Source organism: Pongo abelii, chromosome 1, assembly GCF_028885655.2.
Source record: "Pongo abelii isolate AG06213 chromosome 1, NHGRI_mPonAbe1-v2.0_pri, whole genome shotgun sequence".
NCBI classification, from domain to species: Eukaryota; Metazoa; Chordata; class Mammalia; order Primates; family Hominidae; genus Pongo; species Pongo abelii.
The window spans coordinates 69,603,991-69,624,014 of NC_071985.2; the positions used below are offsets into that span (position 1 = coordinate 69,603,991).

At 37.6% G+C, this 20,024-nt stretch overlaps 1 protein-coding gene across 22 annotated transcripts in view; it reads left to right on the plus strand.

Moving 5' to 3' along the window:
- ACBD6 (acyl-CoA binding domain containing 6) overlaps positions 1 to 20,024 on the plus strand; it is a 246,918-nt gene that overhangs the window by 189,182 nt on the left and 37,712 nt on the right. For 19 of the 22 annotated variants that reach the window (XR_010137526.1, XR_008523208.2, XR_010137504.1 and 16 more), the window contains one exon: positions 10,385 to 10,415. The exons of the other annotated variants lie outside the window; for them this stretch is intronic. Coding sequence is in view for 6 of the 19 variants with exons in the window: in XM_054550424.2 (XP_054406399.1) it covers positions 10,385 to 10,415 (31 nt within the window). In the remaining 13 variants the exon portion in view is untranslated. The remainder of the gene's footprint in view (positions 1 to 10,384; positions 10,416 to 20,024) is intronic. 22 annotated transcript variants of the gene reach the window in all.

The window sequence follows — 20,024 nt, forward strand, 5'->3', positions numbered from 1 at the left end:
ACATACACCCTCTCAAGACTAAACCGGGAAGAAGTTGAATCTCTGAATAGACCAATAAGAGGATCTGAAATTGTGGCAATAATCAATAGCTTACCAACCAAAAAGCGTCCAGGACCAGATGGATTCACAGCTGAATTCTACCAGAGGTACAAGGAGGAACTGGTACCATTCCTTCTGAAACTATTCCAATCAATAGAAAAAGAGGGAATCCTCCCTAACTCATTTTAAGAGGCCAGCATCATCCTGATACCAAAGCCGGGCAGAGACACAACCAAAAAAGAGAATTTTAGACCAATATCCTTGATGAACATCGATGCAAAAATCCTCAATAAAATACTGGCAAACTGAATCCAGCAGCACATCAAAAAGCTTATCCACCATGATCAAGTGGGCTTCATCCCTGGGATGCAAGGCTGGTTCAATATACGCAAATCAATAAATGTAATCCAGCATATAAACAGAACCAAAGACAAAAACCACATGATTATCTCAATAGATGCAGAAAAGGCCTTTGACAAAATTCAACAACCCTTCATGCTAAAAACTCTCAATAAATTAGGTATTGATGGAACGTATCTCAAAATAATAAGGGCTATCTATGACAAACCCACAGCCAATATCATACTGAATGGGCAAAAACTGGAAGCATTCCCTTTGAAAACTGGCACAAGACAGGGATGCCCTCTCTCACCACTCCTATTCAACATAGTGTTGGAAGTTCTGGCCAGGGCAATCAGGCAGGAGAAGGAAATAAAGGGTATTCAATTAGGAAAAGAGGAAATCAAATTGTCCCTGTTTACAGATGACATGATTGTATATCTAGCAAACCCTATTGTCTCAGCCCAAAATCTCCTTAAGCTGATAAGCAACTTCAGCAAAGTCTCAGGATACAAAATCAATGTACAAAAATCACAAGCATTCTTATACACCAATAACAGACAAACAGCCAAATCATGAGTGAACTCCCATTCACAATTGCTTCAAAGAGAATAAAATACTTAGGAATCCAACTTACAAGGGACGTGAAGGACCTCTTCAAGGAGAACTACAAACCACTGCTCAATGAAATAAAAAAGGATACAAACAAATGGAAGAACATTCCATGCTCATGGGTAGGCAGAATCAATATTGTGAAAATGGCCATACTACCCAAGGTAATTTAATTCAATGCCATCCCCATCAAGCTACCAGTGACTTTCTTCACAGAATTGGAAAAAACTAAAGTTCATATGGAACCAAAAAAGAGCCCACATTGCCAAGTCAATCCTAAGCCAAAAGAACAAAGCTGGAGGCATCACACTACCTGACTTCAAATTATACTACAAGGCTACAGTAACCAAAACAGCATGGTACTGGTACCAAAACAGAGATATAGATCAATGGAACAGAACAGAGCCCTCAGAAATAATCCGCATATCTACAACTATCTGATCTTTGACAAACCTGAGAAAAACAAGCAATGGGGAAAGGATTCCCTATTTAATAAATGGTGCTGGGAAAACTGGCTAGCCATATGTAGAAAGCTGAAACTGGATCCCTTCCTGACACCTTATACAAAAATTAATTCAAGATGGATTAAATACTTAAACGTTAGACCGAAAACCATAAAAACCCTAGAAGAAAACCTAGGCAATACCATTCAGGACATAGGCATGGGCAAGGACTTCATGTCGAAAACACCAAAAGCAATGGCAACAAAAGCCAAAATTGACAAATGGGATCTAATTAAACTCAAGAGCTTCTGCACAGCAAAAGAAACTACCATCAGAGTGAACAGTCAACCTACAAAATGGGAGAAAATTTTCACAACCTACTCATCTGACAAAGGGCTAATATCCAGAATCTACAATGAACTCAAACAAATTTACAAGAAAAAAACAAACAATCCCATCAAAAAGTGGGCAAAGGATATGAACAGACACTTCTCAAAAGAAGACATTTATGCAGCCAAAAGACACATGAAAAAATGCTCATCATCACTGGCCATCAGAGAAATGCAAATCAAAACCACAATGAGATACCATCTCACACCAGTTAGAATGGCAATCATTAAAAAGTCAGGAAACAACAGGTGCTGGAGAGGATGTGGAGAAATAGGAACACTTTTACACTGTTGGTGGGAGTGTAAACTAGTTCAACCCTTGTGGAAGTCAGTGTGGCGATTCCTCAGGGATCTAGAACTAGAAATACCATTTGACCCAGCCATCCCATTACTGGGTATATACCCAAAGGAGTATAAATCATGCTGCTATAAAGACACATGCACACGTATGTTTATTGCGGCACTATTCACAATAGCAAAGACTTGGAACCAAGCCAAATGTCCAACAATGACAGACTGGATTAAGAAAATGTGGCACATATACACCATGGAATACTATGCAGCCATAAAAAAAAGGATGAGTTCATGTCCTTTGTAGGGACATGGATGAAATTAGAAATCATCATTCTCAGTAAATTATCACGAGGACAAAAAACCAAACACCACATGTTCTCACTCATAGGTGGGAATTGAACAATGAGAACACATGGACACAGGAAGGGGAACATCACACTCTGGGGACTGTTGTGGGGTGGGGGGAGGGGGGAGGGATAGCATTAGGAGATATACCTAATGCTAAATGACGAGTTAATGGGTGCAGCACACCAGCATGGCACATGTATACATATGTAACTAACCTGCACATTGTGCACATGTACCCTAAAACTTAAAGTATAATAATAATAATTTTAAAAAAAAGAAAACTACAGGCCAGTATCTCTGATGAATATTGATTCAGAAATCCTCAACAAAATAGTAGCAAACTAAATTCAATGATACATTAGAAAGATCACTCATCATAACCAAGTTGGTTTTATTACAGGGATGCAAGGATGGCTCAACATGTGCGAATAAATCAGTGTGATACATTATATCATCAGAATGAAGGACAAAGACCATATATATGATCATTTCAATTGATGCTGAAAAAGTATTTGATAAAATTCAATATTCCTTAATGATAAAAATCCTTAACAAGCTAGATATAGAAGGAACATCTTACCTCAACATAATAAAAGTCTTATATGACAGACCCAAGGCTAGTATCATAGTGAATGGGGAAAAACATCCTTTCCTGTAAGATCTAGAACATGACAAGGATACCCATTTTCACCACTGTTATTCAACTATGATACTGGAAGACCTAGCTAGAGCAATCAGACAAGAAAAAGAAATAAAGGGCATCCAAATTGTAAAGGAAGAAGTCAAATTATCTTTGTTTAATGTGTTTATCGTAAGATTATAGGATCTTATATTTTGGAAAACCTAAAGACTCCACCATAAAACAATTAGAACTGATAAACAAATTCAGTAAAGTTGCAGGATACAAATCAACATAGAAAAATCAGTAGCATTTCTTTTTTTTTTTATTTTTGAGATGGAGTCTTGCTCTGTCACCCAGGCTGAAGTTCAGTGGCACGATCTCAGCTCACAAAAATCAGTAGCATTTCTATATGCCAACAGCAAACAGTCTGAAAAAGAAATTTTAAAAGTAATTCCATTTACAGTAGCCACAGATAAAATTAAATACCCAGTAATTAACCAAAGAAGTGAAAGATCTCTACAATGAAAACTACGAAACATTGATGCAAGAAATTGAAGGGAACACACAAAGGTGGAAAGATATTCCATATTCATGGATTGGAAGAATCAATATTGTTAAAATGTCCATACTACCCAAAGTAATCTATAAATTCAATGCAATTTATATGAAAATACCAATGACATTCTTCACAGAAATAGAAAAAACAATCCTAAAATTTATATGGAACCACAAAAGACCCAGTATAGCCAAAGCTATGCTGAGCAAAAAGAACAAAACTGGAAGGGTCACATTATCTGACTTCAAATTATACTACAAAACTATAGTAACAAAAACTGCTTGATATTGACATAAAAATAGACACATAGATGAATGGAACAGAATAGAGAACCCAGAAACAAATCTATACACCTATAGTGAACCCTTTTTCAACAAAAGTACCAAAAACATACATTGGGGAAAAGACAGCCTCTTTAATAAATGGTGCTGGGAAAACTGGATACCCATATGCAGAAGAATGAAACTAGACCCCTGTCTCTCACCATGTACAAAAGTCAAACCAAATGGATTAAAGACTTAGATCTGAGATCTCAAACTATGAAACTACTACAAGAAAACATTGGGGAAACTCTCCAGGACTTTGGTCTCCATAAAAATTTCTTAAAACCCCACAAACACAGGCAACCAAAGCAAAAATGTACAACTGAGATCACATCAAGTTGAAAAGCTTCTGCACAGCAAAGGAAACAATCAACAAAGTGAAAGACAACCCACAGAATGGGAGAAAATATACAAGAGATTAATAACCAGAAGGAGCAAAAAACCCTAATAATCTGGTTTTATTTTCTTTTTTTTTTTTTTTTTATTATTTTTTGAGACAGGATCTCGCTCTGTCACCCAGGCTGCAGTGCAGTGGCATGATCTCAGCTCACTGCAACCCCTACCTCCTGGATTCAAGCAATTCTCCAACCTCAGCCTCCCAGGTAGCTGGGATTACAGGTGTGAGCCACTGTGCGTGGCTAATTTTTTAATATTTTTTAATAGAGATGGGGTTTCGCCATGTTGGCCAGGCTACTGTTGAACTCCTGGCCTCAAGTGATCCATCTGCCTCAGCCTCCCAAAGTGCTAGAATTACAGGCGTGACCCACCACACCTGGCCTAATAATCAGATTTTAAAATGGGCAAATGATGTGAATAGATCTTTCTCAAAAGAACACATAAAAATGGCAATCAAGTATATGAAAAGGTGGTCAACATCATTGATCGATCATCAGAGAAATGCAAATCAAAATACAATGACATATCATCTTACTCCAGTGAAAATGGCTTATATCCAAAAGACAGGCAATAACAAATACTGGCGAGGATGTGGAAAAAAGGGAACCCTTATACACTGTTGTGGGAATGTAAATTAGTACAGCCACTATGGAGAACAGTTTGGAGGTTTCTCAAACAACTAAAAATAGAGGTATCATAGGATCCAGCAATCCCACTGCTGGATATATACCCCAAAGAAAGGAAATCAGTATGTTGAAGGGATATACATACACCCATGTTTGTTGCAGCACTGTTCGCAATAGCCAAGATTTGGAGGCAACCTAAGTGTCCATCAGCAAACGAATGGATAAAGAAAATGTGGTACTTATATACAATGGAGTATTATTCAGTCATTAAAAAGAATGAGATCTTGTCATTTGCAACAACATGGATAGACCCTGGAGATCATTATGTTAAGTGAAATAGGCCATGCACAGACAAACTTTGCATATTCTCATTTATTTGTAGGAGCTAAAAATTAAAATAGTTGAACTCATGGAGATAGAGAGTAGGAGGATGGTGACCACTAGAGGCTGGGAAGGGTTGCGGGGGTGTGGGGGAGAACTGGGGATGGTTAATGGGTATGAAAAGTAGTTAGAATGACTAAGACCTAATGTTTGATAGCACAACAGGGTGACTATGGTCAATAATAATTTAATTGTACATTTTAAAATTAGTAAAAACTAAAAGCACAATTGGATTGCTTATAACACAAAGGATAAATGCTTGAGGGGATGGATACCCCATTTATCATGATGTGAATATTACACATAGCATGCCTATATCAGTATCTCATGTACCCCACAAATATATATACCTACTGTGTACCCACAAAAATTAAAAACTTTTGAGTTTAAAGAAAAAAAACAAGAAAAATTAAAGTAGTGTATTCATTCTCTCATTTCATGAACACTTATTGAGCACACAGTATATGCAAGACACTGAGCTAGGCACTGGATGAAAGACGTAGTACTTGCCTACAAGAAGTTTATAGTCTCAGTGGAAGAGATAGATAAGAAAATAAAGTATGTGTTGTGCCACAGTAGTAGAAAAGAGGAGCACCTAACCCTACTTGAGGAGTCAGGGGAGGTTTCCTTAAGAAGGTGAACTGAGTCTTAAAGGTTGGGGGATTTCATTTTCCTGCAGGATTCCAGACTAATAATCTCAAAATTCTCCCACCACAAAACACTCAGAAATGCAGAATAAAATATAGTAAGCACCTCTTTAAATGCATAGACAAGCTTACAAAAAAGCAACTCAACTCTCCAAGGGCCAAAATAAGCATAGCTAAAAACAAAATAGGAAGCTTTAAAATAGTTTTTTAAATAAACAAAGCTTTAAAAACAAAGTGGTAAGTTTAAACCAACACTGGGCTGCTCTGAAAGGATTTGGCAGTCTCAATACCTATGGGGTAGAGATCTCAAATAATACCGACCACCCTCAGAGTAGACTGAAAAATTCTACCCACTGACAGAGAATTGGCATAGAGAGTTTGTCTTAGCCTGTGCTCCAAGTCCGGGGTTGGGGTGGCAGTGAAGGTGGGTTTGCTCTTTTTAAATTTGCACTTCTTAAGTTTTCAAAAATCCCCAAGCTAAGAAGTCAACTAAATGATCTTAAGCTGATAATATATCTGGGATGCTTGACAGAAACAAAAGCAAAATCATTCTGGAGGGACAGACCCTCAATCTAGGGAGCACAGCACAGATTTTTTTCAAAGATAAAACCCCACTTAAAATAAACTTATAGTCCAGAATCAAAAAGCATATGGGAATCAATAGGTAGGTGTCAGCCAGCACAACAAACATCACTCTGCTTCCTCTCCCTCAATTCAAATAAAAGAAATATAGGGACTATAAAATAAGTCAATTTAAAATGTTCAAATATATCAAAGAGGAATTTTTTAAACATGAGAAAAGGGCAAGATTTTATCTTTAAAATGTTGAGGGACAGTTTCCAGGTAGAGCAGGGAGCATTCACAGCTATGGGAGTCCAGATAAATATTCTTTTTTTTTTCTTTCTTTCTTTTTTATTGGGGTGGGGGCCGGAGATGGAATCTTACTCTGTCACCCAGGCTGGAGTGCAGTGGTGCTATCTCAGCTCACTGCACCCTCCATCTCGTGGGTTCAAGCAATCTCGAGTAGCTGGGGCTACAGGCACACGCCACCACGCCTGGCTAATTTTTTGTATTTTAGTAGAGACAGGGTTTCATCATGTTGCCCAGGCTGGTCTGGAACTGCTGAGCTCAGGCAATCCGCCCACCTTGGCCTCCCAAAGTGCCAGGATTACAGGCATGAGCCACCGCTCCAGGCCCCAGATAAGTATTCTTATAGGAATTGGCAGTCACAAAATTGGGAAGAGAAGGTATTGGGAGAGAGATGAGCAAGGCTTGGTTCGTGAATTGCCTTGCATTCTGGGTTAGTGAAGACTCTTGTTTACAAGTGACAAAAAGATCACACTTGTCTAGGGAGTATTTTGCTGTTATTGGCTTACCTAACCAAGAAAAAATATTGTTGAAATGACAAGAACCAGAGACCCTCATTCTCTCTCCATGTCTCACCACTACTTTTTTCTTTGTGAATACTTATTCCCTTCTACTGTAGACTGATTTTCACCCCAAAGTAGAGAACATTGCCACTTGCAGTTTTTGGCTCATACCCTTTTCTAATTTTCTTTCTTTTTTATTATGGTAAAATATATGTGGAATTTACCATTTTAACCATTTTTACATGTACAGTTCAGTGGCATTAAGTACATTCACATTATTGTGCAGTTATCACCACTATTCATCTCCAGAACTTTTCCACCATCCCAAACTGAAACTCTGTACCCATTAGACAAGAACTCCCCATGCTTCCCTTCTCTCTGCCCCTGGTAACCACTATTCTATTTCATGTTCCTATGAATTTGACTATTCTAGGTATCTCATATAAATGGAATCACACAATATTTGTCCTTTTGTGTCTACCTGCTTTGACCACACTCTCTTTTTTAAAATTGACACATAATAATTGTACATATTTATAGGGTTGCACCCTTTACTTTTGATCAGAGAGGAAAGAACCTTCTGTGTGCACACACTTCTATCTTATAGCTCCATTTTGAAAAATTTTGAAAGAAAACTAATTGGCTTGGCTTGAGTAACTTGCATACTTTCAGACAAGGAAGATGGCCAGTGCTGTGATTTGCCCATTTTGGATTGCGTGACCACCTTAGTATCTTCCCCAGTTCTCTGTGTAAACATACCTTCTTATAGAGTCCTTTGTCCTTTCTATCTAAAATAGCACCCCCATCAGTCTAGTGTCTTACTCTGTTTTGATTGTTTTCCAGCGTACTCATCACTTCCTAGTATTAAATATATTTATTTGCTTATTGATTCCCTAGCCACTACAACATAAGATTTATAACATTAGAGACCTTCTCTGTCTCATTCATCTCATTGTTTCCAGTGCCTAGAACAGTGACTGGAACATAATTGGAGCTCAGTAACTATTTTTAATTAATTAATTAGAAATTGAGGTAGAGATATAGATTTAGTATTCACTGGTAAATGTGATTAAAAGAAATTGATTATGCTTTCTTCCACCTCCATAGTCAAGATGAAGAATTAGAAATTGAAAGGAAATGAACTTTAAGTGTATATGAACACAGTGATTAAACATGAAAGTTATGCACAAATAGTGAAAGAACTATGCTTTCTAAAGATATATAATTGTGGAAAATACAACCTTGCCTGATGGATGCCTAAGTAGAATCCTGAAATTGCAGTAGATTAAGCTCTTTCTGAAATTGCTTCCTAATGCAGGACATTCACATTTAAACTATAAATGTGAATGTATAAACCCATCAGGAGTTTGCATGTATGTGTGTGTGTGTGCGTGCGCTCACGCACACACACACACTTTCATTGATTAACATTGGAAGCTGACAAATATAGATATGAGTCTTCAGCCATAATGGTCAGTACTGTTCTTTTGAAATTGCCCTTAGCTTTCCCAGTCAAGACAACATTCTCTGGAGCAGAACTTCACATTGTCAGGCTGCCCTGCATAAGAATCACTCAGATACTATTCACTATAGCTGCTTTAGCTCTCTTCCTCTACCTGTCCTTAATCTCAAGGGCAGGGCAAGTCAAAGGGGAGCAAGATAAAGGCTGTATCTAAAAAGACAAGGAAAAAAAGTAGGCAAAAGTGATGTCCTGTGCTTCCTGACTTTTTCATGCTGCTTTCCATCTTTTACTTAGAGTTTATTATCTTTATGATGCTTCCTGGACATCCCAAACTTAGCCATAGTTGCATCTTAGCCAAGTGTACCCTACCCCGACTCCCTTCTAAAATTACTTCTTTCATATCTCCTCTCACCCGTGTAATAAGCACCTTACCTCCAAATCCAATCAGACCTTCATTCCATAGTAGGAAAACAAACTACATTGCCTCAAGGTTGTCCCCCTGCCATGACTTTTTTCTTACTACCTATCTGAACCATAAAATAAGTTCTCTATGGCAGCTTCTTGCTTTTCTTTCTAGGAGGTGAATAGGGAGACCCATTGCCAAAAAGTTCCAGAGCCAACCTCCACCCCTACATTCAGCTGTTAGGAAGTGGGAAAAGCAGATATGAGTACCCAAGAATAGTTTGGCCGGCATAACATCACCCTTCCAAGTTATTCAGATTAACAGTTTCACATTTATTCTCAATTACCAGGGGCATGATGGCCATGCATATTACAAAGTGCTTATGAAGTTAATTACTAAATTCTACTTTTCACTTGTGTACTTTGATTATTTGTTGCTCATGTAATGTGATTAGCTGCTCTCAATTTAAGAGGTGGCATTGCTAAAAAGTACTCAACTGCACTACAATTAATAGTATATATAGTTTTCTTGGTTTTAAAGGAAAATAACTGAACTGTTGGAATTTCCTAAGTATTCTATGGCAACTTTTGGCTTTCTTAACAACTTCTGGGACTTTGTATGCTTTGAAATCACATTACTTTATGATATTTGATCTGGTTATGAAACCGAGTGTTATTAGCCTGGAATTTGTGAGTCTTTGAAAAGGGATAAAAAGCTATCCACTATAAATCACAGACTCGCTAGATAGATTTGGGGACAAGCTTAGGAAGAAAAAAATCCTAATACTGGCCAAGATAAATGAGATATAGTGTCAATTTTTCTGCCACAAACTAGGTAACCAAACTGCCTCACTTTAAGAATTCCTCTTTGGATTATTACCTGCAGATATCTGGAGTAACTGGTCATCCTGTTACTCCATTGTAGCTGCTACAGTGCACAAGTTATCATTCTTTATTCTTCAGGATGGTGAGCTTGGTTAAAAGTTACTGTGAAGCTCAGATAACTGACTTCTTTTCCTAAGTCTGATAAACCTATGGAACTTTGGTATATCAGATAAATTTGCTACAGTTTATGTACTTTCATACTTTTGCAATTACTTAGACTTCTAAAATGTATTATTTGTTTCTTTTATAGGACAATGAAGGCCAAACAGCTCTACATTATGGTAAGAAGTTTCTAAATTATTAAATAATCATATTTGAACATATTCTCTATTTGTTTATTTCAACTTTGTCCATTCCTATATAGTGCTTAGATAGGTACCTGGCAGCTAGCAGAGATACAATAACTTTTTGTTTAAAAAATGTATTAGGCCAGGCGTGGTGGCTCACGCCTGTAATCCCAGCACTTTGGGAGGCTGAGGCGGGCGGATCACTTGAGGTCGGGAGTTCAAGACCAGCCTGGTCAACATGCTGAAACCCTGTCTCTACTAAAAATACAAAAATTAGCCAGGGCTGATGGCGGGTGCCTGTAATCCCAGCTACTCAGGAGGCTGAGGCAGGAGAATCACTTGAATCTGGGAGGTGGAGGTTGCAGTGAGCCGAGATTGCACCACTGTACTCCAGCCTGGGTGACAGAATAAGACTCCATCTCAAAAAAAAAAAATTAATGACTTAGTAAGTTGAAGATATATTAAAATTCTTATGGTCACATTTATAATAAATTCTTTCTATACTAGCAACAGAAATAGAGACCGCTCCAGCCCCCCTTTGAAAATTCATTATTTCATTCTTAGTTCTATTAATGAGTGACAAGAAAGATGTTAAAATCATGGTCACTGTAAAATCTAGCATCTCCCCTACAAGAAATATTTTCTTGATCTAATTGAAGAAAAAGAAATTTTATTTTTAAACTAATTTATCCTACTAACTGATTAGCTTAAGTAATCTGTAAAATAGAAAAAAAAATCTGTAAGATGGAAATAATATGGCTCTTAAAGAGCTGCTTGGTAAATTCAGTGAGATAAAAGATATTACAGTATTTTGTAAAATGTAAAGTCCTAGTAAATATGATTTAAAGATTCTGTGTAGAGTTGGGCGCAGTGGTGCACGTCTGTAGTCCCAGCTACCAGGAGGCTGAGGCAGGAGGATCACTCAAATCCAGGAGTTTGAGGCCAGCCTGAGCAACACAGACCCTGTCTCCAAAGAAAAAAGATTCTATTTGGGTGTGAATATGGCTGAATGAAAGACAGCCATCAGTATTTACACCAGATTATTGATCAAGCTTTTGGGAAGGAATACACTTGCCAGTCTTGGCAACCTTAGACTGCGATTCAGTAACAAGTGGCTCAGATGACCCTGGACACTTTTGTCTATGGCTTTGGACTTTAAATTTGGACTCAAGTGTTCAAAAATCCCAAGCTAAAAAATCAACTAAGGTATTTCAAGCTGATAGTGTCTCTGGGATGCTTGGCGGAAACAAAAGCAAAATCATTCTGGAGGGATAATGCTGGAGAAACCTCGCTGTGCTATCTAGGAGTCTTAACGTATTGGACTAGCTATTATACTACCTACATATGTCAGCCTAATAATTGAGGTTGAAATGTCTGTCACCAGCTGCCAGCCTCAACTCACTCATGAGTTTGTCTAGCATAACTGGTTACCAAAACCAGCAGGAGAAAGGAAAATTGTGAGTCAGTCTTACTTTTGAGCATAGATGCAAAAATCTGAAATAAAATATTAGCAAATGAAATCCATCAACATATTTTTAAAAGAAAGATATGTGCTGACCAAGTTGGGTTCATCCCAGGAATTCAAGGATGACGTAACATTTAAAAAATCTATTAATGTAACCTTCCACATCAGCAAATTAGGTAAAAAACCGTATGATCAAATCAAATGCAGAAAAAAGCATTTGAGGACATTCAACACTCATTTTAAGAGTCGTAGAGAAAAGTAGTTAAGCCTGCTCATAAGCCAGACTTCTGGGTTCAAATTCTAGTTCTACCCCTGACCTTGGATAAAATACTTAACTTACACTGTACCTCAGTTTACTCATGATGAAATAGGGATGGTAACTTCAGAGATTTGTTATAATGAGTTAATCTGTGTAAAGTGCTTGGAACAGTGTCTGACACCTGGCATATACTCAATAAATGTTAGTTAATTATTTTTATGATAAAAGCTCTTAAACTAGGAATAGAAGGAGACTTCTATGGCCTGATTTACTTATCAGAAACCCAGAGCAAACATTATTATTAAAGATGGAATATGTGAAGCATTTTCTTTAAAATCCGAAACAAGAAAAACATGTATACCATAACTGTGTCTCTTCAATACTGTATTAGAATTGTAGATAACACAAAATGAAAAACAAAATAAATAAAAGGTACATGAGATGGATAAAACAAAATCATCATCATTATCAAACAATACAGTTAGCTACATAGAAATCCAAGAAACTCTACAAATTATGAAAACTATACAATTTAGTAAGGATGCCGAATGCATTAGTTTTTTTAAGTTTATTCTTAAGCATTATTGTAAAAAGCTAAAAAAAAATTTTAAATTTTTCCAATATTATTTACAATAGCAACAAAATCTTAGGACTCAGCCTAACAAAAGGCATGTAAAACCTTCATAGAAAAAAATATAATTTTTAAAAGACATTTTTAAAGGACCTAAGTAGAAGGAGAAATAATCCATGTTAATGAATAGGAAGACTCGATTTCATAAAGATCATTTCTGCCAAGTCAAACTACAAATTCAGAGAATTTTCATAAGAATTCCAGCAGATACTTTGTGGAATTTAACAAGCTTGCCCTAAAATTCATATGGAAGATAAAGGAGCCAGGAATATCTAAGGCAATTTGAAGAAAAACAAGAAAGAAGGACTTGTTCTTCCAAATATCAAGATGTTATCTTACAGCTATAGTAATGAAGGCAGAGACTGACTTCCAACATGACAATGTGAGAAGCTCCACTGATATGCTCTCTTGTCAAACTGGTGAAAATTGTTTTTGAAACTGTAGACATTTAATAGCTTCTGGAAATGGTACTAAGGACAAAAAGCAAATGAAGAGACATCTATTCAAGAAAATCTACAAAAATTTGGTAAGAAGGAAAACTTTGTGATATTTGAACCAAGATCACTCCCTCCTTTCTGTCTTCCCAGGTCAGCGATGTGGAGACTCCATTCCACAATGCTTTAGCCAGGAACACAGAGCTCCCTCTCCTCCCAGCTGCTATTCAGAGGGCTTTCTTCCTGGGAGAAGCAGGACAAACATTTTCCACCTTGCCTCCAGCTACCTTTTGCTAAGGCAGTCCTGGGCAAATACGGTCCCAACTACTTGAGAGGCTGAGGTGGGAAAATCACTTGAGTCCAGGAGTTGGAGGCTGCAGTGAGTCATGATTATGCCACTGCACTCCAGCTTGGTTGACAGAGTAAGACCCTGTCTCAAAAAAAAAAAAAAAAAAGTAAAAGTGAAAAAGAAAGAACTATGAATAGTCTGAGATTGTATTTTGCTTACAAGCTAGCAAGTTAGCCTGACAGTTTGATGGTTGCTGGCAAAAGACACAAAACTTTTGGATGAGAGACGAAAGACTTTATTATCCGTGACACAGCAAGCAGCATGAGCTTCATGTTTTTGTCATTTCCTCTTGCCTCCAAAGTCCCATCAGAGCGATGCAGAAAGGCCCACGTAGATACTGCACACACCGTGTGTCATGGCTTAGGAATCCTAATCTTAGGGAGCTCTGATCTTTTATAATGGGCTGCAAGCAAACCTTTGTTCAGGAGGAGGTATTATGTTTATTATTCTGGATGGTAAACAAACCTGCCCTCTGTTCTGGAAAGAAACACTATCTCTGTTGTCAAATCTGTTCATTACACAAACATCCTTGAAAGTTAGTCTAAAACAAAAGCTGTCTTATGTCTTCTGCACGTCTTACCTTTGTACAAAAGACGTGCAGAAACGCGAGAGACCCTTCAAGAATTGTCTCCCAACAATAATTAATTGGGGAATGCAGATTAAAACATTTAGATACAACTTCATACTGATCAGATTGGCAACATGTAAATGTCTACAAATATTAATATTAGGCTGTATAACAACAAGAATTCTCATACATTGCTGATGAGAGTGTCAACTGTTACAGCCATTTTGAGATCAGCTTAGTAAGATTTAGTAAAGTTGAAGGTACACATACTCTACAACCCGGTAATTCTGGTTCTAGATATATACCAGAGAAAAACTCCTGAACATGTGGATAATGAAACATGATTTAGAACATTTATTGCAGCATATTTGTAGTAGTCAACAACTTGTTTTATTAGCCTCTCTATTCCTCTGCATGCCATGCTTGTAATATTTGTTAATTAAAATTGCACATATATACATATATGCACATACAAATACATATTTTATGGTATCAAATGCCTTTGAAAGAACCATTAAAATGAGCATATAAAATAGTAAAATAATAAACTATTTAATCTGTAAGCCCCTGTCTATAAATAGCCCTCTGGTAGGGTTTGTTTGTTTGTTTGTTTGTTTGTGAGTCAGTGTCTCACCCTTGTTGCCCAGGCTAGAGTGTAGTGGCGCAATCATGGCTCACTGCAACCTTGAACTCCTGTGCTTGAGCAATCCTTCTGCCTCAGCCTCCCAAGCAGCTGGGACTACAGGCATGCACCACCACACCTGGCTAAGTTATTTTATTTTTGTTGAGACAGGATCTAGCCCAGGCTGGTCTCAAATTCTTGGCCTCCAGCAATTTTCCCACATCAAGTCTCCCAAAACATATGTAGTAGTTATTTTTTTTATAAATGAGGAAACCAAAACTCAAAGAGATTAACAAGCTTGCCTAAGGGAACTGGAAATTCAAACCCATGTGTCTATATTTACTAGGAAAAGACAGAAAAATTAATGCTTTCCCATACCTCCCTCCACAGCATTCACATCACTTACTCCTCAAACATGTTTATGTAGTATTTCTGTCATATGATTCCTCTTGTATTATCAAGAGCTGGCTGTTCTAAACCCTAATTTTCCACCCAGAAAAAATTTGTCTCAGCCACCCCCACAGCTATGATGGCAATCTGGAATAACCAGGCTTAAGTCAAATAACCGGAGAGTCAAAAAAGAGGAAAAATAAACTCTTCACAGTGGTTGTGAGGCCTTCAGCACAAAATTCAAGGCTACTCATTTTTCCTGATGCCTTGCTTCAAGATGCCAGCCTTCTTTTACTCCAAAATATTTGCCCTACAGTCTAGAGTTCACTGCTCTGCTTATAAAGACAACCACTGCCAGTGCACCCACATGCCCTGCTGAATCAGCTCTTATTTCCATCCCCTTATTCCTTCTTTCATTTCCTCATTCAGGTGTTTTTCAGTGCCTTCTCTGTGGCATGTTCTGTGTTTTCCTTTTATTTCTCCTTTCCAGAAACTGTAGCAACAGCTAAACCAGATTGAATGTGCCCTTGAGAATTTAGATGAGTCACTCTGTCATCCCTAGTTAACCATTAGGAGTGAATGCCTTTATGGATGTAGGAATGTGTCCATTTAAGTTTGATATATTTAAAATGCATTTATTTTATTATTTTTTCTTTTTTTTATTTCTTTATCATTATTATTATTATTATTATTATTATTATTATTATTATACTTTACGTTTTATGGTACATGTGCGCAATGTGCAGGTAAGTTACATATGTATACATGTGCCATGCTGGTGCGCTGCACCCACTAACTCGTCATCTAGCATTAGGTATATCTCCCAATGCTATCCCTCCCTCCTCCCCCCACCACACAACAGTCCCCGAAGTGTGATGTTCCCCTTCCTGTGTCCATGTGTTCTCATTGTTCAATTCCCACCTATGAGTGAGAATATGTAGTGTTTGGTTTTTTGTTCTTGCGATAGTTTACTGAGAATGATGATTTCCAATTTCATCCATGTCCCTACAAAGGACATGAACTCATCATTTTTTATGGCTGCATAGTATTCCATGGTGTATATGTGCCACATTTTCTTAATCCAGTCTATCATTGTTGGACATTTGGCTTGGTTCCAAGTCTTTGCTATTGTGAATAATGCTGCAATAAACATACGTGTGCATGTGTCTTTATAGCAGCATGATTTATAGTCCTTTGGGTATATACCCAGTAATGGGATGGCTGGGTCGAATGGAATTTCTAGTTCTAGATCCCTGAGGAATCACCACACTGACTTCCACAAGGGTTGAACTAGTTTACACTCCCACCAACAGTGTAAAAGTGTTCCTATTTCTCCACATCCTCTCCAGCACCTGTTGTTTCCTGACTTTTTAATGATTGCCATTCTAACTGGTGTGAGATGGTATCTCATTGTGGTTTTGATTTGCATTTCTCTGATGGCCAGTGATGGTGAGCATTTTTTCATGTTTTTTTTGACTGCATAAATGTCTTCTTTTGAGAAGTGTCTGTTCATGTCCTTCGCCCACTTTTTGATGGGGTTGTTTGTTTTTTTCTTGTAAATTTGTTTGAGTTCATTGTAGATTCTGGATATTAGCCCTTTGTCAGATGAGTAGGTTGCGAAAATTTTCTCCCATTCTGTAGGTTGCCTGTTCACTCTGATGGTAGTTTGCTTTGCTGTGCAGAAGCTCTTGAGTTTAATTAGATCCCATTTGTCAATTTTGGCTTTTGTTGCCATTGCTTTTGGTGTTTTAGACATGAAGTCCTTGCCCATGCCTATGTCCTGAATGGTAATGCCTAGGTTTTCTTCTAGGGTTTTTATGGTTTTAGGTCTAACGTTTAAGTCTTTAATCCATCTTGAATTGATTTTTGTATAAGGTGTAAGGAAGGGATCCAGTTTCAGCTTTCTACATATGGCTAGCCAGTTTTCCCAGCACCATTTATTAAATAGGGAATCCTTTCCCCATTTCTTGTTTTTGTCAGGTTTGTCAAAGATCAGATAGTTGTAGATATGTGGCATTATTTCTGAGGGCTCTGTTCTGTTCCATTGATCTATATCTCTGTTTTGGTACCAGTACCATGCTGTTTTGGTTACTGTAGCCTTGTAGTATAGTTTGAAGTCAGGTAGTGTGATGCCTCCAGCTTTGTTCTTTTGGCTTAGGATTGACTTGGCGATGCGGGTTCTTTTTTGGCTCCATATGAACTTTAAAGTAGTTTTTTCCAATTCTGTGAAGAAAGTCATTGGTAGCTTGATGGGGATGGCATTGAATCTGTAAATTACCTTGGGAAGGATGGCCATTTTCACGATATTGATTCTTCCTACCCATGAGCATGGAATGTTCTTCCATTTGTTTGTATCCTCTTTTATTTCATTGAGCAGTGGTTTGTAGTTCTCCTTGAATAGGTCCTTCACGTCCCTTGTAAGTTGGATTCCTAAGTATTTTATTCTCTTTGAAGCAATTGTGAATGGGAGTTCACTCATGATTTGGCTCTCTGTTTGTCTGTATTGGTGTATAAGAATGCTTGTGATTTTTGTACATTGATTTTGTATCCTGAGACTTTGCTGAAGTTGCTTATCAGCTTGAGGAGATTTTGGGCTGAGACAATGGGGTTTGCTAGATATACAATCATGTCATCTGCAAACAGGGACAATTTGACTTCCTCTTTTCCTAATTGAATACCCTTTATTTCCTTCTCCTGCCTGATTGCCCTGGCCAGGACTTCCAACACTATGTTGAATAGGAGTGGTGAAAGAGGGCATCCCTGTCTTGTGCCAGTTTCAAAGGGAATGCTTCCAGGTTTTGCCTATTCGGTATGATATTGGCTGTGAGTTTGTCATAGATAGCTCTTATTATTTTGAGATACGTCCCATCAATACCTAATTTATTGAGAGTTTTTAGCATGAAGGGTTGTTGAATTTTGTCAAAGGCCTTTTCTGCATCTACTGAGATAATCATATGGTTTTTGTCTTTGGTTCTGGATACGTTTATTGATTTGCGTATGTTGAACCAGCCTTGCATCCCAGGGATGAAGCCCACTTAATCCCTGGATAAGCTTCTTGATGTCCTGCTGGATTCAATTTACCAGTATTTTATTGAGGATTTTTGCATCGATATTCATCAGGAATATTGGTCTAAAATTCTCTTTTTTTGTTGTGTCTCTACCAGGCTTTGGTATCAGGATGATGCTGGCCTCATAAAGTGAGTTAGGGAGGATTCCCTCTTTTTCCATTGGTTGGAATAGTTTCAGAAGGAATGGTACCAGCTCCTCCTTGTACCTCTGGTAGAATTCGGCTGTGAATCCGTCTGGTCCTGGACTTTTTTTGGTTGGTGAGCTATTAATTATTGCCTCAATTTCAGAGCCTGTTATTGGTCTATTCAGAGATTCAACAACTTCTTGGTTTAGTCTTGGGAGGGTGTATGTGTCGAGGAATTTATCCATTTCTTCTAGATTTTCTAGTTTATTTGCATAGAGATGTTTATAGTATTCTCTGATGGTAGTTTGTATTTCTGTGGGATTGGTGGTGATGTCCCCTTTATCATTTTTTATTGCGTCTATTTGATTCTTCTCTCTTTTCTTGTTTATTAGTCTTGCTAGCGGTCTATCAATTTTGTTGATCTTTTCAAAAAACCAGCTCCTGGATTCATTAATTTTTTGAAGGGTTTTTTGTGTCTCTATTTCCCTCAGTTCTGCTCTTATCTTAGTTATTTCTTGCCTTCTGCTAGCTTTTGAATGTGTTTGCTCTTGCTTCTCTAGTTCTTTTAATTGTGATGTTAGGGTGTCAATTTTAGATCTTTCCTGCTTTCTCTTGTGGCCATTTAGTGCTATAAATTTCCCTGTACACACTGCTTTGAATGTGTCCCAGAGATTCTGGTATGTTGTGTCTTTGTTCTCGTTGGTTTCAAAGAACATCTTTATTTCTGCCTTCATTTCATTATGTACCCAGTAGTCATTCAGGAGCAGGTTGTTCAGTTTGCATGTAGTTGAGCAGTTTTGAGTGAGTTTCTTAATCATGAGTTCTAGTTTGATTGCACTGTGGTCTGAGAGACAGTTTGTTATAATTTCTGTTCTTTTACATTTGCTGAGGAGTGCTTCATTTCCAACTATGTGATCAATTTTGGAATAAGTGCAGTGTGGTGCTGAGAAGAATGTATATTCTGTTGATTTGGGGTGGAGAGTTCTGTAGATGTCTATTAGGTCCACTTGGTGCAGAGCTGAGTTCAATTCCTGGATATCCTTGTTAACTTTCTGTCTCGTTGATCTGTCTAATGTTGACAGTGGGGTGTTAAAATCTCCCGTTATTATTGTGTGGGAGTCTAAGTCTCTTTCTAGGTCTCTAAGGACTTGCATAGGCTCAAAATAAAGGGATGGAGGAAGATCTACCAAGCAAATGGAAAACAAAAAAAGGCAGGGTTTGCAATCCTAGTCTCTGATAAAGCAGACTTTAAACCAACAAAGATCAAAAGAGACAAAGAAGGCCATTACATAATAGTAAAGGGATCAATTCAACAAGAAGAGCTAACTATCCTAAATATATAGGCACCCAATACAGGAGCACCCAGATTCATATGCAGGTTTTTTTTTAAATGAATATATTGGAAAATATTTTGGAGATCTGCGACAACTTGAAAAAAACTCAATTTTGCAGCCTAGAAATATCAAAAAATTAAGGAAAAGTTACATGTCATGAATGCATAAAATATATGTGGATACTAGTCTATTTCATCATTTACCATCATAAAGTATACACAAATCTATTTTTTTTAATTATACTCTAAGTTCTAGGGTACATGTGCACAAGGTGCAGGTTTGTTACATATGTGCCATGTTTGTGTGCTGCACCCATTAACTCGTCATTTACATTAGGTATATCTCCTAATGCTATCCC